The sequence below is a fragment of the Phyllobates terribilis genome, unplaced genomic scaffold (assembly GCF_046119375.1).
Source record: "Phyllobates terribilis strain yellow unplaced genomic scaffold, ASM4611937v1 Scaffold_3__8_contigs__length_932513732, whole genome shotgun sequence".
In the NCBI taxonomy this organism is placed as follows: domain Eukaryota; kingdom Metazoa; phylum Chordata; class Amphibia; order Anura; family Dendrobatidae; genus Phyllobates; species Phyllobates terribilis.
The window spans coordinates 223,759,212-223,778,592 of record NW_027362763.1 but is presented as its reverse complement, the minus strand read 5'-3'; the positions used below and the strand labels follow the sequence as shown (position 1 = coordinate 223,778,592).

Below are 19,381 nucleotides of genomic sequence, written 5' to 3'. Positions count from 1 at the left end.
GTATAGCACATACAATCCCAATAAAATACATTTGAGTTAGTTGGTACAATGTGAAAAAACATGTAAAAGTTCACATGATATGAATACTTTTTCAAGTATAATGTAACTGCACAAATTTGCAAGTGTTTACCCTAAACCAGGTCCGGGGCATAGGGAAACTTGTAGGCCAGGCAATGCTACCTCAGAAGATGATATACCAATAGCGTCTTCACAGAGAAAGGGATCAGCGCCTTTGGTGCCATCTACTTGTGGTAGCAATCCTATAAGTCTATATTGATCCTTTAAAGACCTTGCCACATGACTTAGGATATAAAGTCCAACCAGAATCTTCTTAAAAAAAAAACAAAAAAAACCTCCATTTGAGAGCGGTCTTAGGTTTCATAACCCCTCATTAGTGCAAAGTAGAAGGCCTTTATATCCTCATGCAGCAAGGCTCTTTAAACGGTCAATATTGACTTCTAGGATTACTAGCTCCAATAGGTGGCACCAGAGATCTTGTTCTCTTTTCCTGTTCGAAAAGGCCATTTGTGTACCCGGGTCCTAAACACCAGACATGCATTCGCTTTTTATAAAGACCACATTTTTGGGGAAATATACACAGACATACAGTAATACAAAAGTTACTCACTTTAAATGTCACAAAAAGACACACATGATCTAGTATTGTAAATCTACATTGAAGATAAAACAACTACATTGAAGATCAACACAATATCTGTGTTTGATACTTTAGAGCTAGTTTGTGTTCTTTTTAGTTAATTATGGTCAGTTCACTTTGGTCCAATGAACAAGGATTACTATATTGGTGAGATACATACAGCAAATACATTTCTTCTGCTAGAAAAGGGAAAGCTGGGAAATAAATTGCTATAACACCAACCATTGATAGAGTGGTAGTGGAATAAAATATGTACTAGAAGGGTCAGGGATAGTAATCTGCTATTATTTCTCATCTCACGAGTCTGTGCTCCTGTCGGCTTATTTTTTTTTTTCTTATGGAACAAGTGATGCAGGTAAAAGGGTCAGTCCTGGTGTCAGATTCACATAAATGTGACGTATAGTTTATAGAATGAGTGAGATAAAAGCTATAGGATGATGATGAACAAAGATCATGTGAGTGTCCTTAGTAAGGGAGTGTTCAGTGACATTACAAAGTAGAGCAGCTAAATCTTATCAGACCGCTCCCAGGTTCCAGCTTATTGTGCTTATTAAAGTTTCGTAATTTTACGTCAATAGAATTGGATAGACCAATCGCGGGCAGAGAAAGTTCAGCACTTCATGATAAATATATAAAATAGACTATTTCAGGGGACAGTAAAATGATTCTACAAGAAATGCAGCTGTACAGTGCTATGTATATTTTATAAAGCTTAATTTTAGTTTTTTTCTAATCACAATAAATGTATTTTTTTCTAAAGGGATTTGTCATTCACAGAGCAAATAGACAGAGAGAAAGGGAGAAGTTTCCACTCTGCAGGTTTGATAAGGTATTTTAACCCCATTTGCAATGCAATAAGCACATGTAGATTGTGTCATGTCTGAACAAATCCATGACTCTTAAATAGGTATTTCCAGCTCATAAAGTGATGGCATATCTCTAGGCCGCACGATCATCCCGCTGTTCAGTGAACACATTCACTTGAGCACCACTGCAGATAGCAGGGACACTATACAAGTAAAGACTGTAAGGGCATGTGCACACCACATGTGGATTTCACCCAGACCCAGCCTGAAAAAGCACCGCAAAGTCACACATTAAATGAACATTAAAAGAAGTGACCTAGTGCACATGTTCAATCACTTCTGGGTTCAGAAACCCTGGAGCAGTTACGAGAAGTGACATGCTAATTCTTTGGGCTTGGAAGCCGCCTGTTCTCTGTACTTAGTTGTGTAGAGTGAAAACAACGGACTCAGGAGAATGACTGCCAGCTGCACCGGCGTCTAAATGATGCTATGCGCACATACCCTAAAGGAGCCAGAGTGCTGAAGCCCCTTATTCTCAAGATCAGAGGGTAGACCACCACCAATCATACAGTTATAACCTAGTGATGTGCCATCACTTTATGGAATTGGAATAAATGGCCTTCGCTATTACTCTGACTAGTTATGCAGCACTCTGCCGACAGGACAGGGTTCCCCTCTACACGGGCAACCCTGGAAAACTTCAGTCCCGATGACTCTTGTTACGGTTCTAATATCTGAACCTTTGAATAATCCCTAATACATATTCCTATTCTCCTGATAAGCCCATTTTGACTAGTGGATGAAACGTGTCGGGAGGAAATTAAGTGACACTATCTAGGACAAGACCATACTTGGGGACTGTCCTTGTGAGGATGGGAAACGCGCACAGGCATGACAGGGTAGCCTAATAGCATTTAATACCCTCACCCCCACTTCTCTCCTGCAACTATGGACGGCCCGCTCTGGGCACTGAAGGGGTGAGACCGAACCTTTTTTATTCATGTGCACTGGTGAACTATTGAGCACTCATTTTTTGTGTGGTACTGCCTGTTTTGATTACATGTTCTCCAGATTTTATGTGTTTATATTAAAAGTTAGGTTTTAACATCCAACTATTATCTATCCTTGCTGTTAATGGGATTGGAATAAACCTTTAAGCAGCATTTACACTTTTCAACATGTCAACCCTACGGCAATGTGAACTAGAAGGACAAATTCATTGTCATCAAACATAATCTACCATTTTGCAACAAATAGGACTTTGACATTGGGACGGTCTTCAGTTTACAACAGCATGAATTGTGGATATGGCACGAAAGGCAAGATGATGGCAATATCTTATGTCTGTAGTGAAACTGTATTTCCCCAGACTTTTCTATTCCATTTTTATTACTTCTGGCTAATATAGAAATGTATTGTTATAATTGTAGTGTGATAACGCCATAAACCTCACTTGGGGTGCATGACTGGGGGACAGCACAGTGCCTCAGTGGTTAGCACTCTAGTTATGCAGCGCTGTGGTCCTGGGTTCAAATCCTACCAAGGACATCATCTGCAAGGAGTTTGTATGTTCTCCCAGTGTTTTAGGGAATTTAGATTGTGAGCCCCAATGGGGACAGTGATGATAATGTCTGTAAAACACTGTGGAATTAATGGCGCTATATAAGTGAGTAAAATAAATATACAGTGGTGGCCAAAAGTATTGGCACCCCTGCAATTCTGTCAGATAATACTCAGTTTCTTCCTGAAAATGATTGCAATCACAAATTCTTTGGTCTTATTATCTTCATTTAATTTGCTTGCAAGGAAAAAACACAAAAGAGAATGAAGCAAAAATCAAATCATTGATCATTTCACACAAAACTCCAAAAATGGGCCAGACAAAAGTATTGGCACCCTCAGCCTAATACTTGGTTGCACAACCTTTAGCCAAAATAACTGCGAACAACCGCTTCCGGTAACCATCAATGAGTTTCTTACAATGCTCTGCTGGAATTGTAGACCATTCTTCTTTGGCAAACTGCTCCAGGTCCCTGATATTTGAAGGGTGCCTTCTCCAAACTGCCATTTTGAGATCTCTCCACAGGTGCTCTATGGGATTCAGGTCTGGACTCATTGCTGGCCACCTTAGAAGTCTCCAGTCCTTTCTCTCAAACCATTTTATAGTGCTTTTGGAAGTGTGTTTTGGGTCATTGTTCTGCTGGAAGACCCATGACCTCTGAGGGAGACCCAGCTTTCTCACACTGGGCCCTACATTATGCTGCAAAATTTGTTGGTGGTCTTCAGACTTCATAATGCCATGCACACGGTCAAGCAGTCCAGTGCCAGAGGCAGCAACCACAAAACATCAGGGAACCTCCGCCATGTTTGACTGTAGGGACCGTGTTCTTTTCTTTGAATGCCTCTTTTTTTTTCCTGTACACTCTATGTTGATGCTTTTTCCCAAAAAGCTCTACTTTTGTCTCATCTGACCAGAGAACATTCTTCCAAAACGTTTTAGGCTTTCTCAGGTAAGTTTTGGCAAACTCCAGCCTGGCTTTTTTATGTCTCGGGGTAAGAAGTGGGGTCTTCCTGGGTATCCTACCATACAGTCCCTTTTCATTCAGATGCCGACAGATAGTACGGGTTGACACTGTTGTACCCTCGGACTGCAGGGCAGCTTGAACTTGTTTGGATGTTAGTCGAGGATCTTTATCCACCATCCGCACAATCTTGCGTTGAAATCTCTCGTCAATTTTTCTTTTCCGTCCACATCTAGGGAGGTTAGCCACAGTGCCATGGGCTTTAAACTTCTTGATGACACTGCGCACGGAAGACACAGGAACATTCAGGTCTTTGGAGATGGACTTGTAGCCTTGAGATTGCTCATGCTTCCTCACAATTTGGTTTCTCAAGTCCTCAGACAGTTCTTTGGTCTTCTTTCTTTTCTCCATGCTCAATGTGGTACACACAAGGACACAGGACAGAGGTTGAGTCAACTTTAATCCATGTTAACTGGCTGCAAGTGTGATTTAGTTATTGCCAACACCTGTTAGGTGCCACAGGTAAGTTACAGGTGCTGTTAATTACACGAATTAGAGAAGCATCACATGATTTTTCAAACAGTGCCAATACTTTTGTCCACCCCCTTTTTTAGGTTTGGTGTGGAATTATATCCAATTTGGCTTTAGGACAATTCTTTTTGTGTTTTTTCATTGAAGACAAATTAAATGAAGATAATAAGACCAAAGAATTTGTGATTGCAATCATTTTCAGGAAGAAACTGTGTATTATCTGACAGAATTGCAGGGGTGCCAATACTTTTGGCCACCAATGTAACTATACCTCAAAACTGCCTTGGATACTGTGATTTGGGAATCAGCTTTATACTATGGAAACATTACAATTTTGGCTCTGAATCATTAAGTGTAGAACATGCCGTACACTAAAGGCCCCGTCACACATAACGAGATCGCTAGCGAGATCGCTGATGAGTCACGGTTTGGTGACGCAATAGCGATCTCGCTAGCGATCTCGTTATGTCTGACAGGTAGCAACGATCAGGCTCCTGCTGTGAGATCGCTGATCGTTACAAAGCTTCCTGGACCATTCCTGGGTCGTTGCGCTCCCGCTGGGCAGTGTGCATCGCTGTATTTGACACCTTGTCAACGACCTCGCTAGCGATTCGGAACTGAGACACATTGAGGTGCATAAATTGGACTTTTCTGCGTTCATCGTCCCTGATTGGTGGTCGCTACTGCGTCCTTGTTTTTTTCAGATCCCACCAGCGTTCTCCGGCTGTGACTCCACTTTGAACAAATCAGACATCTTTAGCGAAGTAGGTATTGTTTGGGGTCTCAAATGAGTTTCCATTTTTAATTCATTTATAGGACATCTACCAATTATCTGCTATCATTGCTCTTCAGGGAGGGAGGGCTTGGCTTCAATAGCGATCTCGTTAGCGATCTCGTTATGTGTGACGGGGCACCAGGACCGTTAAAATACTGGCAGCAGTTGTCGCGGCAGGTCTTCGCATCATGGGTGTTTCTGCCATGTCCCACTGGTTGAAGGCCTGCAATTGCAGGATCGTTTGCACGCTATTCACCGAGCTCCACTTCCCCATTGGCTCGGTCCACAGAGTCCACAAAGCCAGGCGGACAGTACGTAATTGCATCACGTCGACGAAGAAAGTTTTGAAGCGTGCAACAGGCCAAAAGAACAGTCTATTGATTTAAGCTTCATGTTAATTGGCGTATGAAAAACTCTGAAGCGGTTGGCCACGACAGCGTGTCAGAAAACGTGCTGTGTGGGTGTGTGTGCACGAGACCCCTAAAATATCTGTCCATGCAAAAGCATATATATACAGATAGAAGCCAAGCCCTCCCTCCCTCCCTGAAGAGCAATGATAGCAGATAATTGGTAGATGTCCTATAAATGAATTAAAAATGGAAACTCATTTGAGACCCCAAACAATACCTACTTCGCTAAAGATGTCTGATTTGTTCAAAGTGGAGTCACAGCCGGAGAACGCTGGTGGGATCTGAAAAAAACAAGGACGCAGTAGCGACCACCAATCAGGGACGATGAACGCAGAAAAGTCCAATTTATGCACCTCAATGTGTCTCAGTTCTGAATCGCTAGCGAGGTCGTTGACAAGGTGTCAAATACAACGATGCACACTGCCCAGCGGGAGCGCAACGACCCAGGAATGGTCCAGGAAGCTTTGTAACGATCAGCGATCTCACAGCAGGGGCCTGATCGTTGCTACCTGTCAGACATAACGAGATCGCTAGCGAGATCGCTATTGCGTCACCAAACCGTGACTCATCAGCGATCTCGCTAGCGATCTCGTTATGTGTGACGGGGCCTTTACGCAATGTGACCATTACCTTTCCAGATTTACTTTCTTATTTACATCACAGTCTTATAAATCATATCTGCAGAAAGCTATCATTTTATCTAAATATATCACGCAGGAACACTTTTGAGTCCACCCTACAAATTACAGTGATGGCCCAAAGTCATGTCACCCTTGAAATTGTTCCAGAAAATGAAATATTTCTTAAAGAAAATTCTTGCAATTACACGTTTTGTTATACGCGTGTTTATTTCCCTTGTGTGTATTGGAACAACACAAAAAAAACTGAGAAATAAAAAAAAGGCAAAATTGGACATAATTTCACACAAAACCCCAAAAATGGGATGGACAAAATTGTTGGCTCCCTCAACTTAATATTTGGTTGCACACGCTTTGGAATAAATAACTGCTATCATTGGCTTCCTATAACCATCAACAAGCTTCTTACACCTCTCATCTGGAATTTTAGACCACTCTTCTTTTGCAAACTGCTCCAGCTCTCTCATTTGAAGGGTGCCTTCTCTCAACAGTAATTTTTAGATCTCTCCATTGCTGGCAACTTCAAAATTCTCTAGCCCTTTGTTTCCATCCATTTCTGGATGCTTCTTGAAGTATGTTTGGGGTCATTGTTCTGCTGGAAGACCCAGCTTTCTGACACTGGGCACTACATTGAGACCCAAAATCCTTTGGCAATCTTCAGATTTCATGATGCCTTGCACACAGCCAAGGCACTCAGTGCAACAGGCAGCAAAACATACCCAAAACATATTTAAACCTCCACAATATTTGACTGTAGGTACTGTGTTCTTTTCTTTGTAGGCCTCATTCCGTTTTTCCGTTTTGCATTTTGGGGTAAGTGAAGAGTCTCCGCGAGCTCAAAGAACACTGGATTTTGGCTGTTGGAGCTGAAAAGAGGACATCGGTAAACCAGGGGAGGAGTCCTGAGGAGATAATTTGCATATTCCCACTGCATTTTGGGGTAAGTGAAGAGTCTCCGCGAGCTCAAAGAACACTGGATTTTGGCTGTTGGAGCTGAAAAGAGGACATCGGTAAACCAGGGGAGGAGTCCTGAGGAGATAATTTGCATATTCCCACTGCATTTTGGGGTAAGTGAAGAGTCTCCGCGAGCTCAAAGAACACTGGATTTTGGCTGTTGGAGCTGAAAAGAGGACATCGGTAAACCAGGGGAGGAGTCCTGAGGAGATAATTTGCATATTCCCACTGCATTTTGGGGTAAGTGAAAAGTCTCCGCGAGCTCAAAGAACACTAGATTTTGGCTGTTGGAGCTGAAAAGAGGACATCGGTAAACCAGGGGAGGAGTCCTGAGGAGATAATTTGCATATTCCCACTGCATTTTGGGGTAAGTGAAGAGTCTCCGCAAGCTCAAAGAACACTGGATTTTGGCTGTTGGAGCTGAAAAGAGGACATCGGTAAACCAGGGGAGGAGTCCTGAGGAGATAATTTGCATATTCCCACTGCATTTTGGGGTAAGTGAAGAGTCTCCGCGAGCTCAAAGAACACTGGATTTTGGCTGTTGGAGCTGAAAAGAGGACATCGGTAAACCAGGGGAGGAGTCCTGAGGAGATAATTTGCATATTCCCACTGCATTTTGGGGTAAGTGAAGAGTCTCCGCGAGCTCAAAGAACACTGGATTTTGGCTGTTGGAGCTGAAAAGAGGACATCGGTAAACCAGGGGAGGAGTCCTGAGGAGATAATTTGCATATTCCCACTGCATTTTGGGGTAAGTGAAGAGTCTCCGCGAGCTCAAAGAACACTGGATTTTGGCTGTTGGAGCTGAAAAGAGGACATCGGTAAACCAGGGGAGGAGTCCTGAGGAGATAATTTGCATATTCCCACTGCATTTTGGGGCAAGTGAAGAGTCTCCGCGAGCTCAAAGAACACTGGATTTTGGCTGTTGGAGCTGAAAAGAGGACATCGGTAAACCAGGGGAGGAGTCCTGAGGAGATAATTTGCATATTCCCACTGCATTTTGGGGTAAGTGAAGAGTCTCCGCGAGCTCAAAGAACACTGGATTTTGGCTGTTGGAGCTGAAAAGAGGACATCGGTAAACCAGGGGAGGAGTCCTGAGGAGATAATTTGCATATTCCCACTGCATTTTGGGGTAAGTGAAGAGTCTCCGCGAGCTCAAAGAACACTGGATTTTGGCTGTTGGAGCTGAAAAGAGGACATCGGTAAACCAGGGGAGGAGTCCTGAGGAGATAATTTGCATTTTGAAGCTTTTTTTTTAAGCTTTTTTCAGAACATTAACAATAAGAACATGGAAGAGTCCAGGAGCCATTTGGTGAGCTGCATATCCTGCTACATGTTCACAGACTTGCCAGTGGAAAAGCCAAACTTCACATGCCAGAAATGCAAGCTTGTGTCCCTGTTGGAGGAAAAGTTGCGAAATCTAGAAGAGAGGTTAACTACCTTGAAAATCATTAAGGAAGGTGAAGAGTTCTTAGACAGAGCAGAATTATCTTTTCATGATTCAGAAAGAGAAGAAATTCGAACTGCACCTGAGGAAACAGAGGAATGGAAGCATGTGACCCACAGAAGCAGGAGGATCGAGAGGCAGTCAGCACCCATACTGCTCAGGAACCAGTACCAGGCTCTCACGCAGGAGAACCATGAAGAAATACAGTAAAATAAGACTTTGCCAGCAATGAATAACCTTGTAAGCCCTCAGAATCCTCCTGGATGGAGAAAGAAGAATGTTGTAAAGAAAAAACTGAGAGTGGTGGTCATGGGGGATTCCCTGTTAAGAGGAACAGAGGCCGCTATCTGCAGACCAGACATAACCTCAAGAGAAATGTGCTGTCTTCCAGGAGCAAAAATTAAAGATGTGTCTGACAGGATATCAAGACTCTTCAGACCTACAGATCACTACCCATTCCTGCTAATACATGTGAGGACAAATGACACCGCAAGAAAGGACCTGGAAACCATCTGCAGTGACTTTGAAGACTTAGGCAAGAAAGTGAAAGAATTGGGAGCGCAGGTGGTCTTCTCATCCATCCTCCCAGTGGATGGCCATGGAACAATGAGGTGGAATAAGATTCTACAGGTGAACAACTGGCTACGTCGATGGTGCCGTCAACAAGGATTTGGATTTCTGGATCACGGAATGAATTACCTATACGATGGACTACTTGCTAGAGATGGGGTGCACCTTACGAAGACTGGAAAACATGTATTTGGAAGTCGCCTTGCTACACTCATCAGAAGAGCTTTAAACTAGAACAATGTGGGAAGGGAAGCAAAAGGCCAGAAAAAGCCATACAGCTGACAAATACTATTGAGATCTCTGCTACTGGAAGTGGAAAAGAAGAACAAAGACAAAACAATTTAAATAATAAAAATATGGGAGGAAGAGAAACCAATCACAAACTAAAATGTTTTTATACAAATGCACAAAGCATGGGCAACAAACAAGGAGAATTGGAACTACTAATGCAGGAAAAGGAATATGATGTCATTGGAATCACTGAAACTTGGTGGGACGATACACATGATTGGAATAAAAGGCTAAAAGGATACAACTTATTTGCAAGAAACAGACTTGATAAACGAGGAGGAGGTGTTGCATTGTATGTTAGAAAAGCGTATATCTGCACAGAGATTGAAGCAGAGACTGGGAGTTCTGTGGAAACTGTTTGGGTAAGAATACAAGGAGAGAACAACGGAAAGGACACCATTGTAGGCATTTACTACAGGCCACCTGGGCAAGCTGAAGATATGGATGAACTCTTTATGTATCAAATGACCAAGTTCTCCAAAAAATATGACATAGTGGTCATGGGAGATTTCAACTATCCAGACATTTGTTGGGAATCTCTCTCAAGTAAAACTAACAGGTCAAGCAAATTCTTATCCTCTCTTGCTGACAACTTTATCTTCCAAAAGGTAGGGGAGAAAACAAGGGGATCTGCTACTTTGGATCTAATCCTTATAAACAGGGAGGAAATGGTTGAGGAGGTAAAGGTGGCTGGGACCCTAGGAGGCAGCGATCATGCTATTATAGAATTTTGGATAACTAGAGGAGGAAGACATGTGAAGACTCAAACTTCAAGGTTAGATTTTAGAAAGGCAGATTTTAAGAGACTCAGAAAGAGAATAGGAGGGATCCAATGGCTGGATGTCCTTAAGGACAAAAATGTCCAGGAAGGATGGGAAATTTTTAAAAATGAGATTCTCAAAGCACAATCGTTAACAATCCCGAAAAGTAGGAAGAATGGGAAGCATTTAAGGAAACCAGGATGGATGAACACAGAACTTAAACACATGCTAAAAAGAAAGAAAGAAATGTTTATTAAATGGAAAGAGGGAGGCATATCTAAAGAAGATTATAATGCAGTCTGCAGATCCTGCAGGGCACGTATCAGGTTAGCTAAAGCTGACAATGAATTAAGGCTTGCAAGAGATGTCAAAAGCAATAAAAAAGGATTTTGGGGGTATGTCAAAAGTAAAAGAAAAGTCAAAGATGCTATAGGATTTTTACAGGATGAAAATGGAGAAATGGTAAGAGAGGATGTTGAGAAGGCCGAACTTTTTAATTCCTATTTTGCATCTGTTTTCTCTCAGAAAGAAAATGTAACATCAACTGATCTTCACTGTCCTTTTAAAGGAATAGAGGAATCCAAGTTATCTGTAAACAGAAAGATTGTGAGGGAATATTTAGCTAACATAAATGAGTTCAAGTCTCCAGGTCCAGATGAATTACACCCCAGAGTACTGAAGGAGATCGTAGAAGAAATTTTAGAACCACTCTCCATAATCTTTGAAAATTCTTGGAGAACAGGAGAAGTCCCAGAAGACTGGAGAAGAGCAAATGTTGTTCCTATCTTCAAAAAGGGGAAGAAGATGGACCCAGGGAACTATAGGCCGGTGAGTCTGACTTCTATACCAGGAAAGATCTTTGAACAAATTATTAAACAACATGTATGTAAGTACATGGATAAGAATGAAGTGATTAACCAGAGTCAGCATGGGTTTGTAACTAACAAGTCATGTCAGACTAACTTAATTTCCTTCTATGACAGAATCACTGACTGGGTGGATCAGGGAAATGCTGTAGATATAGTATATCTTGACTTCAGCAAAGCATTTGACAAAGTATCTCACACCATCCTTATTGAAAAAATGACCAAGTATGCAATGGACCAGGCAACTGTTAGGTGGATTCATAACTGGCTTAGTGATCGGACTCAAAGGGTGGTTGTAAATGGCTTCACATCCAGCTGGATGAATGTCTCAAGTGGGGTACCACAGGGCTCCGTCCTGGGACCTGTATTGTTCAACATCTTTATCAATGATTTAGATGAAGGAATTGAGGGTAAACTGATTAAATTTGCTGATGACACAAAGCTAGGAGGGATAGCTAATACTAGAGAAGAGAGAGAGAGGATTCAAAAAGACCTAAATAAACTGGAGCAGTGGGCAGCAACCAACAGAATGGTTTTTAACAGGGAAAAATGCAAAGTACTACATCTGGGCAATAAAAATGAAAAAAGCATATACAGAATGGGAGGAATAGAGCTAAGCAACAGTACATGTGAAAAAGACTTAGGTATACTAATAGATCATAGACTGAACATGAGTCAACAGTGTGATGCAGCAGCAAAAAAGGCAAATACAATTCTGGGATGTATTAACAGAAGCATACAGTCTAGATCACGTGAAGTCATTATCGGTCTTTACTCCTCTTTGGTCAGACCTCATCTGGAATACTGTGTACAGTTTTGGGCACCACATTTTAAAAAAGACATAGACAAACTGGAGCAAGTTCAGAGAAGAGCGACCAGAATGTTGACTGGTCTGCAAACCATGTCCTATGAGGAACGGTTGCAGGATTTGGGAATGTTTAGCTTGCAAAAAAGAAGACTGAGAGGAGACTTAATAGCTGTCTACAAATATGTCAAGGGCTGTCACATTGTAGAAGGATCATCTTTATTCTCATTTGCACAAGGAAAGACTAGAAGCAATGGGATGAAACTAAATGGGAGGAGACACAGATTAGATATTAGAAAAAACTTTTTGACAGTTAGGGTGATTAATGAGTGGAACAGGCTGCCACGAGAGGTGGTGAGTTCCCCTTCAATGGACGTCTTCAAACAGAGGCTGGACAGACATCTGTCTGAGATGATCTAGTGAATCCTGCTTTGAGCAGGGGGTTGGACCAGATGACCCAGGAGGTCCCTTCCAACTCTACCATTCTATGATTCTATGAAACAGTCAAATTATGTGCTTTACCAAGAGCTCTTTGTCTCATCTGTCCACAAAACGCTTTCCCAGAAGGATTTTGGATATTTTTCAACAATTTTCATTCTGAAGCCCTCATACAGCTCTCTTCTCCTCTTTCTGTTCTCCATGCTTAATGTGGCACACACAGACACACAATGCAAAGATTACGTCAACTTCTCCCTTTTTTTTTTTTTTTTATCAGGTTTCAGGTGTAATTTTCATATTGTCCACACCTGCTACTTGCCACAGATGAATTTGAACGAGCATCAAATGCGTGAAACAAAAGTTGTTTGCTCACAATTTTGGAAAGGTGCCATCAATTTTGTTCAGCCCATTTTTTTTTCTTTGTGAAATGATGTCCAATTTGCCTGATTGTTCCAATACACACAAAGGAAATAAACATGTATAACAAAACATGCGTAATTGCAATAATTTTCTGGGAGCTATACTTCATTTTCTGGAACAATTTCAAGGGTGCCAACAATTTTGGCCATGACTGTATACCTGTGTGTTACGGAATTATATAAATTATAGAACACTATTCGCCATTGTTAGAACATTAATATCTGATTTTCAATGTCTTCTGTCCGAAACATTTTTTTCTTTTTAGGTGGGAGGTTTGCAATTTTGACGGAGGTATCCAGTTATAATATAAGTTGAGGTATTGTTTAAGTAAGTGAATTAGTCAGAGAGGCGGGATGGGTGAACTCTTTAAATGTATATATGCCAGTATTTTGTGACTTTTTGAGTTTTTAAACCGGCCCAGACACTTTTTAAAAAAATAGACAGCTTTTGTTGAGAGGGTATTGCTAGTGGGCTGGGGAGTGGTGTATGAGCTTTGCACCTAGAGCACAGTCCATCTCTCCCGGTTAGCCTCAGTGCAGTGCTTACAAGCACAGCAGGAAAGAGCTTGTAACCCCTGCGCAACATGAGTAAACAATATTCCAGAAAAGCAAAGTTAGTGGGAGAATGGGGGCAACTTGTGGATTTGCATTTTTTACACGCACTAACAAAACATAACCCAACTAAGAAAACGGGACTAAGCCTTAAATCCCCATACACATAAAAGATTATTGGCGGGATTGGCCAACCATCTAATTTGTATGGGACTATGATCTTACAAATAGAAATAACTGACATGATTTGTAGCTACGGTTTGCACTTTGCTTTGTTAATCTGTCCCAAAGCACCTCAGCAAAGCAATTGCACTAAGGACTAACCGTGAACATTGCAGAAGAACGTCAACTATACCAAAGTGAAAGACATAAAGTAATGAAATAATTACTAACCTGCAAAGTGAACCCACAACCTTCTGGCACAAGTCCTGTGCCAAAATCCAAGTAATTGCTATTAATAAAAGAACAGGCATTGCCGTGTTCATCCACCACAGTGAAGTAAACGGTGTCACCTCCCATTTCAAAAGGATTTCCATGGTTAGTAGCTTCTGAGGCCCTTAAGAAAAAAGAGGAATGCATCTAAAAATGCTAAGAGGACAAGACCTTCATTATTACTAAATTCATATTACTGAAATCAATAGAAAAGTCAGATTATCTGGATACTAATGTGAATCTTAATATCTGACTGGTGAGTAGAGGGGTAAATTAATGGTTATCTCCTTCAATCTATAGAATGGCTTTTACTTGGATATGTCCAGGCTATAATTTTCTATATAGTACCTAGACTTAGAAACAAGCAGAAAGTGAAGAGGGTCCCGTTCTAGACGTCTGTGATGCTGTGCCAGGGTTTTCTATTCAAATTTAAGGTTTTTCTTTTAGCTTAAATAATCACTGTAGGGGAGAAAGGTTGAACTTGATGGACCCGACTCTTTTTTCAACCTATATAACCAGTGGCGGACACAGACACAAGAGGGCCTCTGTGCAATAACACTATATGGGCCCTTTACAGTCCATTAGCTCCTCATTATGCACAATTCTGCCTGCTATGGAGGTGGTAGTGGCTCACTTACCCCTTGGCACCCGATGCGGCTGCACAGGTTGCACCAATGATATGTCCGCCCCTGTATATAACTATATATGTAATGTATAGAGAGAATAATAATGTATTCCCCATTAAATTGTTTTAAGCCTCCCATATATACGCATTAGATAAAATTGGCTAAAAAGGACAATTTGGACTCATGCCTGAAAGGTTACCTGTACAATGCCTTCTGAAAATGTGTACATACGGTATATTTAACCTGGACAACACCTTTAAGACTTTTCACAACCTCCGAATAAAAAACTATCACAAAACAACCAAGAGAGGATGTCTTCATATAAGAAAAGAATTTGGATGAGTCCCAAAAATAATTAAAATTCTCAATTTATTTAAAAATAATTTAGAAGATCATACAGGTTGGGAATACATCTCAACGCATTTCTGGCAAAAAGCCCTTATTAACTGAGAAACAGATTCCTTATGCTACATGGTATAAAAACAAATGGTAACCAACCGTTGATCAATAAACACATATATTAACAATCAATCACATTTGAGAATAATTAGCATAATCACAAGGCTAAATCACAAGGAAAACCAGAAGGAGAAAAAAAAACACAAAAAAACCTGCATTCAAATCTCTAAAATTTAATATAGGTAAAGAGTATCATTCCTATGGTTCATGCCGTTGGGGTATTTTGTATCAAGTTTAATGATCCAAATTAATTCTCTTAGGAGGAGTTTTTTCCTCCAATCCCCTCCTCTAATAGGAATATCCACTTTTTCTATCCCACAGAATGAAAAATTGTTTAAACCCCCTTTATGTCTCTCTACAAAATGCTTGCATGCTCCTGAATAGGATGCATTTTTATTTTTGATGTTGATAACATGTTCTGCCATCCTTTTCTTTAATTCGTATTGTGCAGCCAATGTATTTTATGTTACATTCTTTGCAAAATATGCAATACACAACATAATTTGTATTGCAATTAATAAATCTTTTAATATCATTAGTTGCATCAATTTTTTGAGTTTGCAATGTATACTGGCACATCGTACATTTGGAACATGCACATTTAAAAAAACCTTTGTCTTCATACCGTAGCACTAGAAATCAGTTCATTGTAACACACATTAACTTTATCATAATATTAAGAGTAAGTACAATGAAAAAATGATATACATGCTTAGGGGTTTCCTAGGTGGCACTGCTGTCTCATCCCAAAACACAAAAAGGTTCCAAAGTCTGCAATGGATTTATGGCCAGGTAATATCTATGGAGCAGCCAGCAAGTTAAGTAAACAGTGTTATCTAAAGCACACAAAGCAACCTTACACACACTGGTACCGGCATCACGGGCCTCCCCGCTGTGGTCATGAAGTCATCCTCTGCCTACGACACTCTACAGCCGGGAAGGGCAGAAGCTGCACCAACACCTGACTCTGGGACAATAAGACGTGAGCACTTCGTTGCAAATGATCTATATAAAGGTGCTTCTCACAAAACTAGAATGCCCTCAAAAATGTAATTTATTTCAGTTCTTCAATACAAAAAGTGAAACTCATATTATATAGAGTCATCTATATAGAGTGATCTATTTCAAGTGTTTATTTCTGTTAATGTTGATGAGTATGGCTTACACCCAATGAAAACACCTGCAAATACTTCCGAAGCGTTTAAAAAGGTCCCTTAGTCTGTTTCAGTAGGCTCCACAATCATGGGGAAGACTGCTCACTTGACTGATGTCCAGAAGGCAGTCATTGACACACTCCACAAGGAGGGTAAGCCACAAAAGGCCATTGCTAAAGAAGCTGGCTGTTCACAGAGTGCTGTATCCAAGAATATTAATAGAAAGTTGAGTGGAAGGAAGAAGTGTGGTAGAAAAAGGTGCACAAGCAACCGGGATAACCGTAGCCTTGAAAGGATTGTTAACAAAAGGCCATTCAAAAATTTGGGGGCGATTCACAAGGCGTGGACTGCTGCTGGAGTCATTGTTTCAAGAACCACCACACACAGACGTATCCAGGACATGGGCTACAAGTGTCGCATTCCTTGTGCATCTTACCTGGGCCAAGGAGAAAAAGACCTGGACTGTTGCTCAGTGGTCCAAGGTGTTGTTGAATGTAAATTTTGCATTTCATTTGGAAATCAAGGTCCCAGAGTCTGGAGGAAGAGTGGAGAGGCCACAATCCAAGCTGCTTGAGGTCTAGTGTGAAGTTTCCACAATCAGTGATAGTTTGAGGAGCCATGTCATCTGCTGGTGTAGGTCCACTGTGTTTTATCAAGACCAAAGTCAGCACAGCCATCTACCAGGAAATTTTAGAGCACTTCATGCTTCCCTCTGCCGAAAAGCTTTTTGGAGATGGAAATTTCATTCTCCAGCAGGACTTGGCACCTATCCACACTGCCAAAAGTACCAATACCTGGTTTAAAAACAACAGTATCACTGTGCTTGATTGGCCAGGAAACTCGCCTGACCTTTAACCCCATAGAGAATCTAAAGGGTATTGTCAAGAGGAAGATGAGAGACACCAGACTCAACAATGCAGACGAGCTGAAGGCTACTATCAAAGCAACCTGTGCTTCCATAACACCTCAGCAGTGCCACAGGCTGATCGCCTCCATGCCACACCACATTGATGCAGTAATTGATGCAAAAGGAGCCCCAACCAAGTATTGAGTGCATTTACTGAACATACATTTCAGTAGGCCAACATTTTGGATTTTAAAAACATTTTTCAAGCTGGTGTTATAATGTATTCTAATTTACTGAGAAAATAACTTTTGTGTTTTCATTGGCTGTAAGCCAAAATCATCATCATTAACAGAAATAAACACTTGAAATAGATCACTATATTGATAATAATGACTCTATATAATATATAAATTTCACTTTTTGTATTGAAGAATTTAAATAAATTACATTTTTGAGAATATTCTAATATTGTGAGAAGCACCTGTAAATAAGTCACGGTAACACTCTCTGTTCGAGGAGCAACCCTATTCTTTTCCTGGTCCCCAAAATAAGAGAAGAGCATTGAACGGGCAAGACTAGGGCCATTATTAATGTTAATTAGGCCAAGTTAATCAACTACTTTGTACACCATTATGAATAAAGTATGCAATGACTATTCATGGAGAGGAATTTTAAAGAGGTCAAAAGTGGCCACTATTTGCTCTTAGTTTATTCCCTATGCCCCCCGGAATATAGTGTTTTTTTTTTGTTTTTTTTTAATCTGGTTCCAGAGATATTGGCCTGTTCACTTATTGCTAATTTTTATGGTCTTTATCAATGGAGCGTGGCTTATGGGGTAATAATGCAGAGAAGCCTAAAGACACACCCCCAGAACTCTGTGAGCCACACCCTGTTGGTAAACACCAGAAAAATGAAAACTGAATAAAAAGGCCCGTATCTCTAGAACCGTATGGCAGATATTTAAAAAAAGAAAAAAAACTGAATACTCAGGGGAGCAGTGAGAATAAAATAAAAGACCAAGTAGTAGCCACTTTTGACTTGATGACAGGTCTTCTTTAATACCTTAATATTTTACCAGTGATGCTGCCATGACTAATACGGACAATTTATTAAAAAAAACATCCACAGAGCAGTGTATACAATAAAACAGGGCCAATATGACATCAATAGTAAAACAAGAGCAACAAGCACCTTATTAATATCAGCAGAAATTGTCTTCTTTTGGCTTCATTCACATAGAGGATTTTTTGCAATTTTTTTCCCCCCATTTGTACATTTTTTTTTTTTTTTTTTTTTAGGATTTTCTTGAGTATTATTACAAATCGCTTTTGTATCTTTTTATTCTTTACTACAGCCACAGCGTACTTACACCTGTGTATTCACTTAGGGCTACATTTTCTGGACTTCATCTGGATTTTCTGGGGGCTCGTCTTTAGGCTGCTCTGTAATATTACCCTGTGAGCCACGCTCCCTTGATAAAGACCACAAAAAGGAACACTATATAGATAGGCCCATATCTCCGAGGTCCATGCAGCCTTTCCCCCATACTTCTAAGGTCTCGTTCACACCACCGTATTTATTGGACGAGTGCTATCGTTTTTTTTTATATCGGATAATATTCAGACCAATGTTATTTAATGGGGCAGTACGGATTACAGTTTTTTTTCACTGTGTGAAAAAAATTGCAGCATGCTGGGATTTCACTACAAAATCGGAAGCCACTCACCCATTAAATTCTATGGGTGCGTGGAAAACGGACACACACAATGGAGAAATTTTGTTCTCCAGCTTCTCCACACCTATCGGATCACACTAAGCTGACACTGTGATCAAACTCTGATCTAATCGGAGTGTCATTACCATAATCGATCCGATTCTCTCAGACGAGAGAATACACGCTCGCGTGACCCTGGCTTAAGTATTACAAAGGATGTCTGGATCCAAATTGGATGCAGCCAATTTCTGGTTTTCGCATTTTCTTTTTTTTTTTCTCAGAGTTCAGTGAAAAAGACCTGGAAACATGATTCTTCAGTTCACTACAATTACAGAAATATCAAACTTGTATGCTTTTTTTTTTTATTATTGTTTTAGTGACCTGAAAAGAAAAAAAAAAAAAAAGTAAAAACTTTTTTACTTATGGAACTGTGTGAAGGATTTTTTTTCCTTGCATGCGAAGCTTTAGTTTTTATTGATACCATTTTAGGGGACATACATAACATTTTAATTGCTGTTCATTGCGTTTTTTTTGGGAGAGATGCGAACACCGAAAAACGTTGACTCAAGGCATTCCTTATTCTTTTTTCTTTCTGGCGTTTACTGTACAGGTTAAATCATTTAATATTTTGCGGGATCAAACTTTTACAGACACGGCAATAATTAATATGCTTATTCATTTACTTTTTTTTAACTTGTGAAAAGAGGTG

General features: G+C 40.5%; 1 protein-coding gene across 1 annotated transcript in view; it reads right to left on the bottom strand.

Moving 5' to 3' along the window:
* The window catches only part of LOC141259122 (glutathione hydrolase-like YwrD proenzyme), a 107,921-nt gene that overhangs the window by 8,014 nt on the left and 80,526 nt on the right, over positions 1 to 19,381 (bottom strand). Inside the window, exon 9 of the mRNA XM_073674640.1 lies at positions 13,834 to 13,996. Coding sequence (XP_073530741.1) covers positions 13,834 to 13,996 — 163 coding nt within the window. The remainder of the gene's footprint in view (positions 1 to 13,833; positions 13,997 to 19,381) is intronic.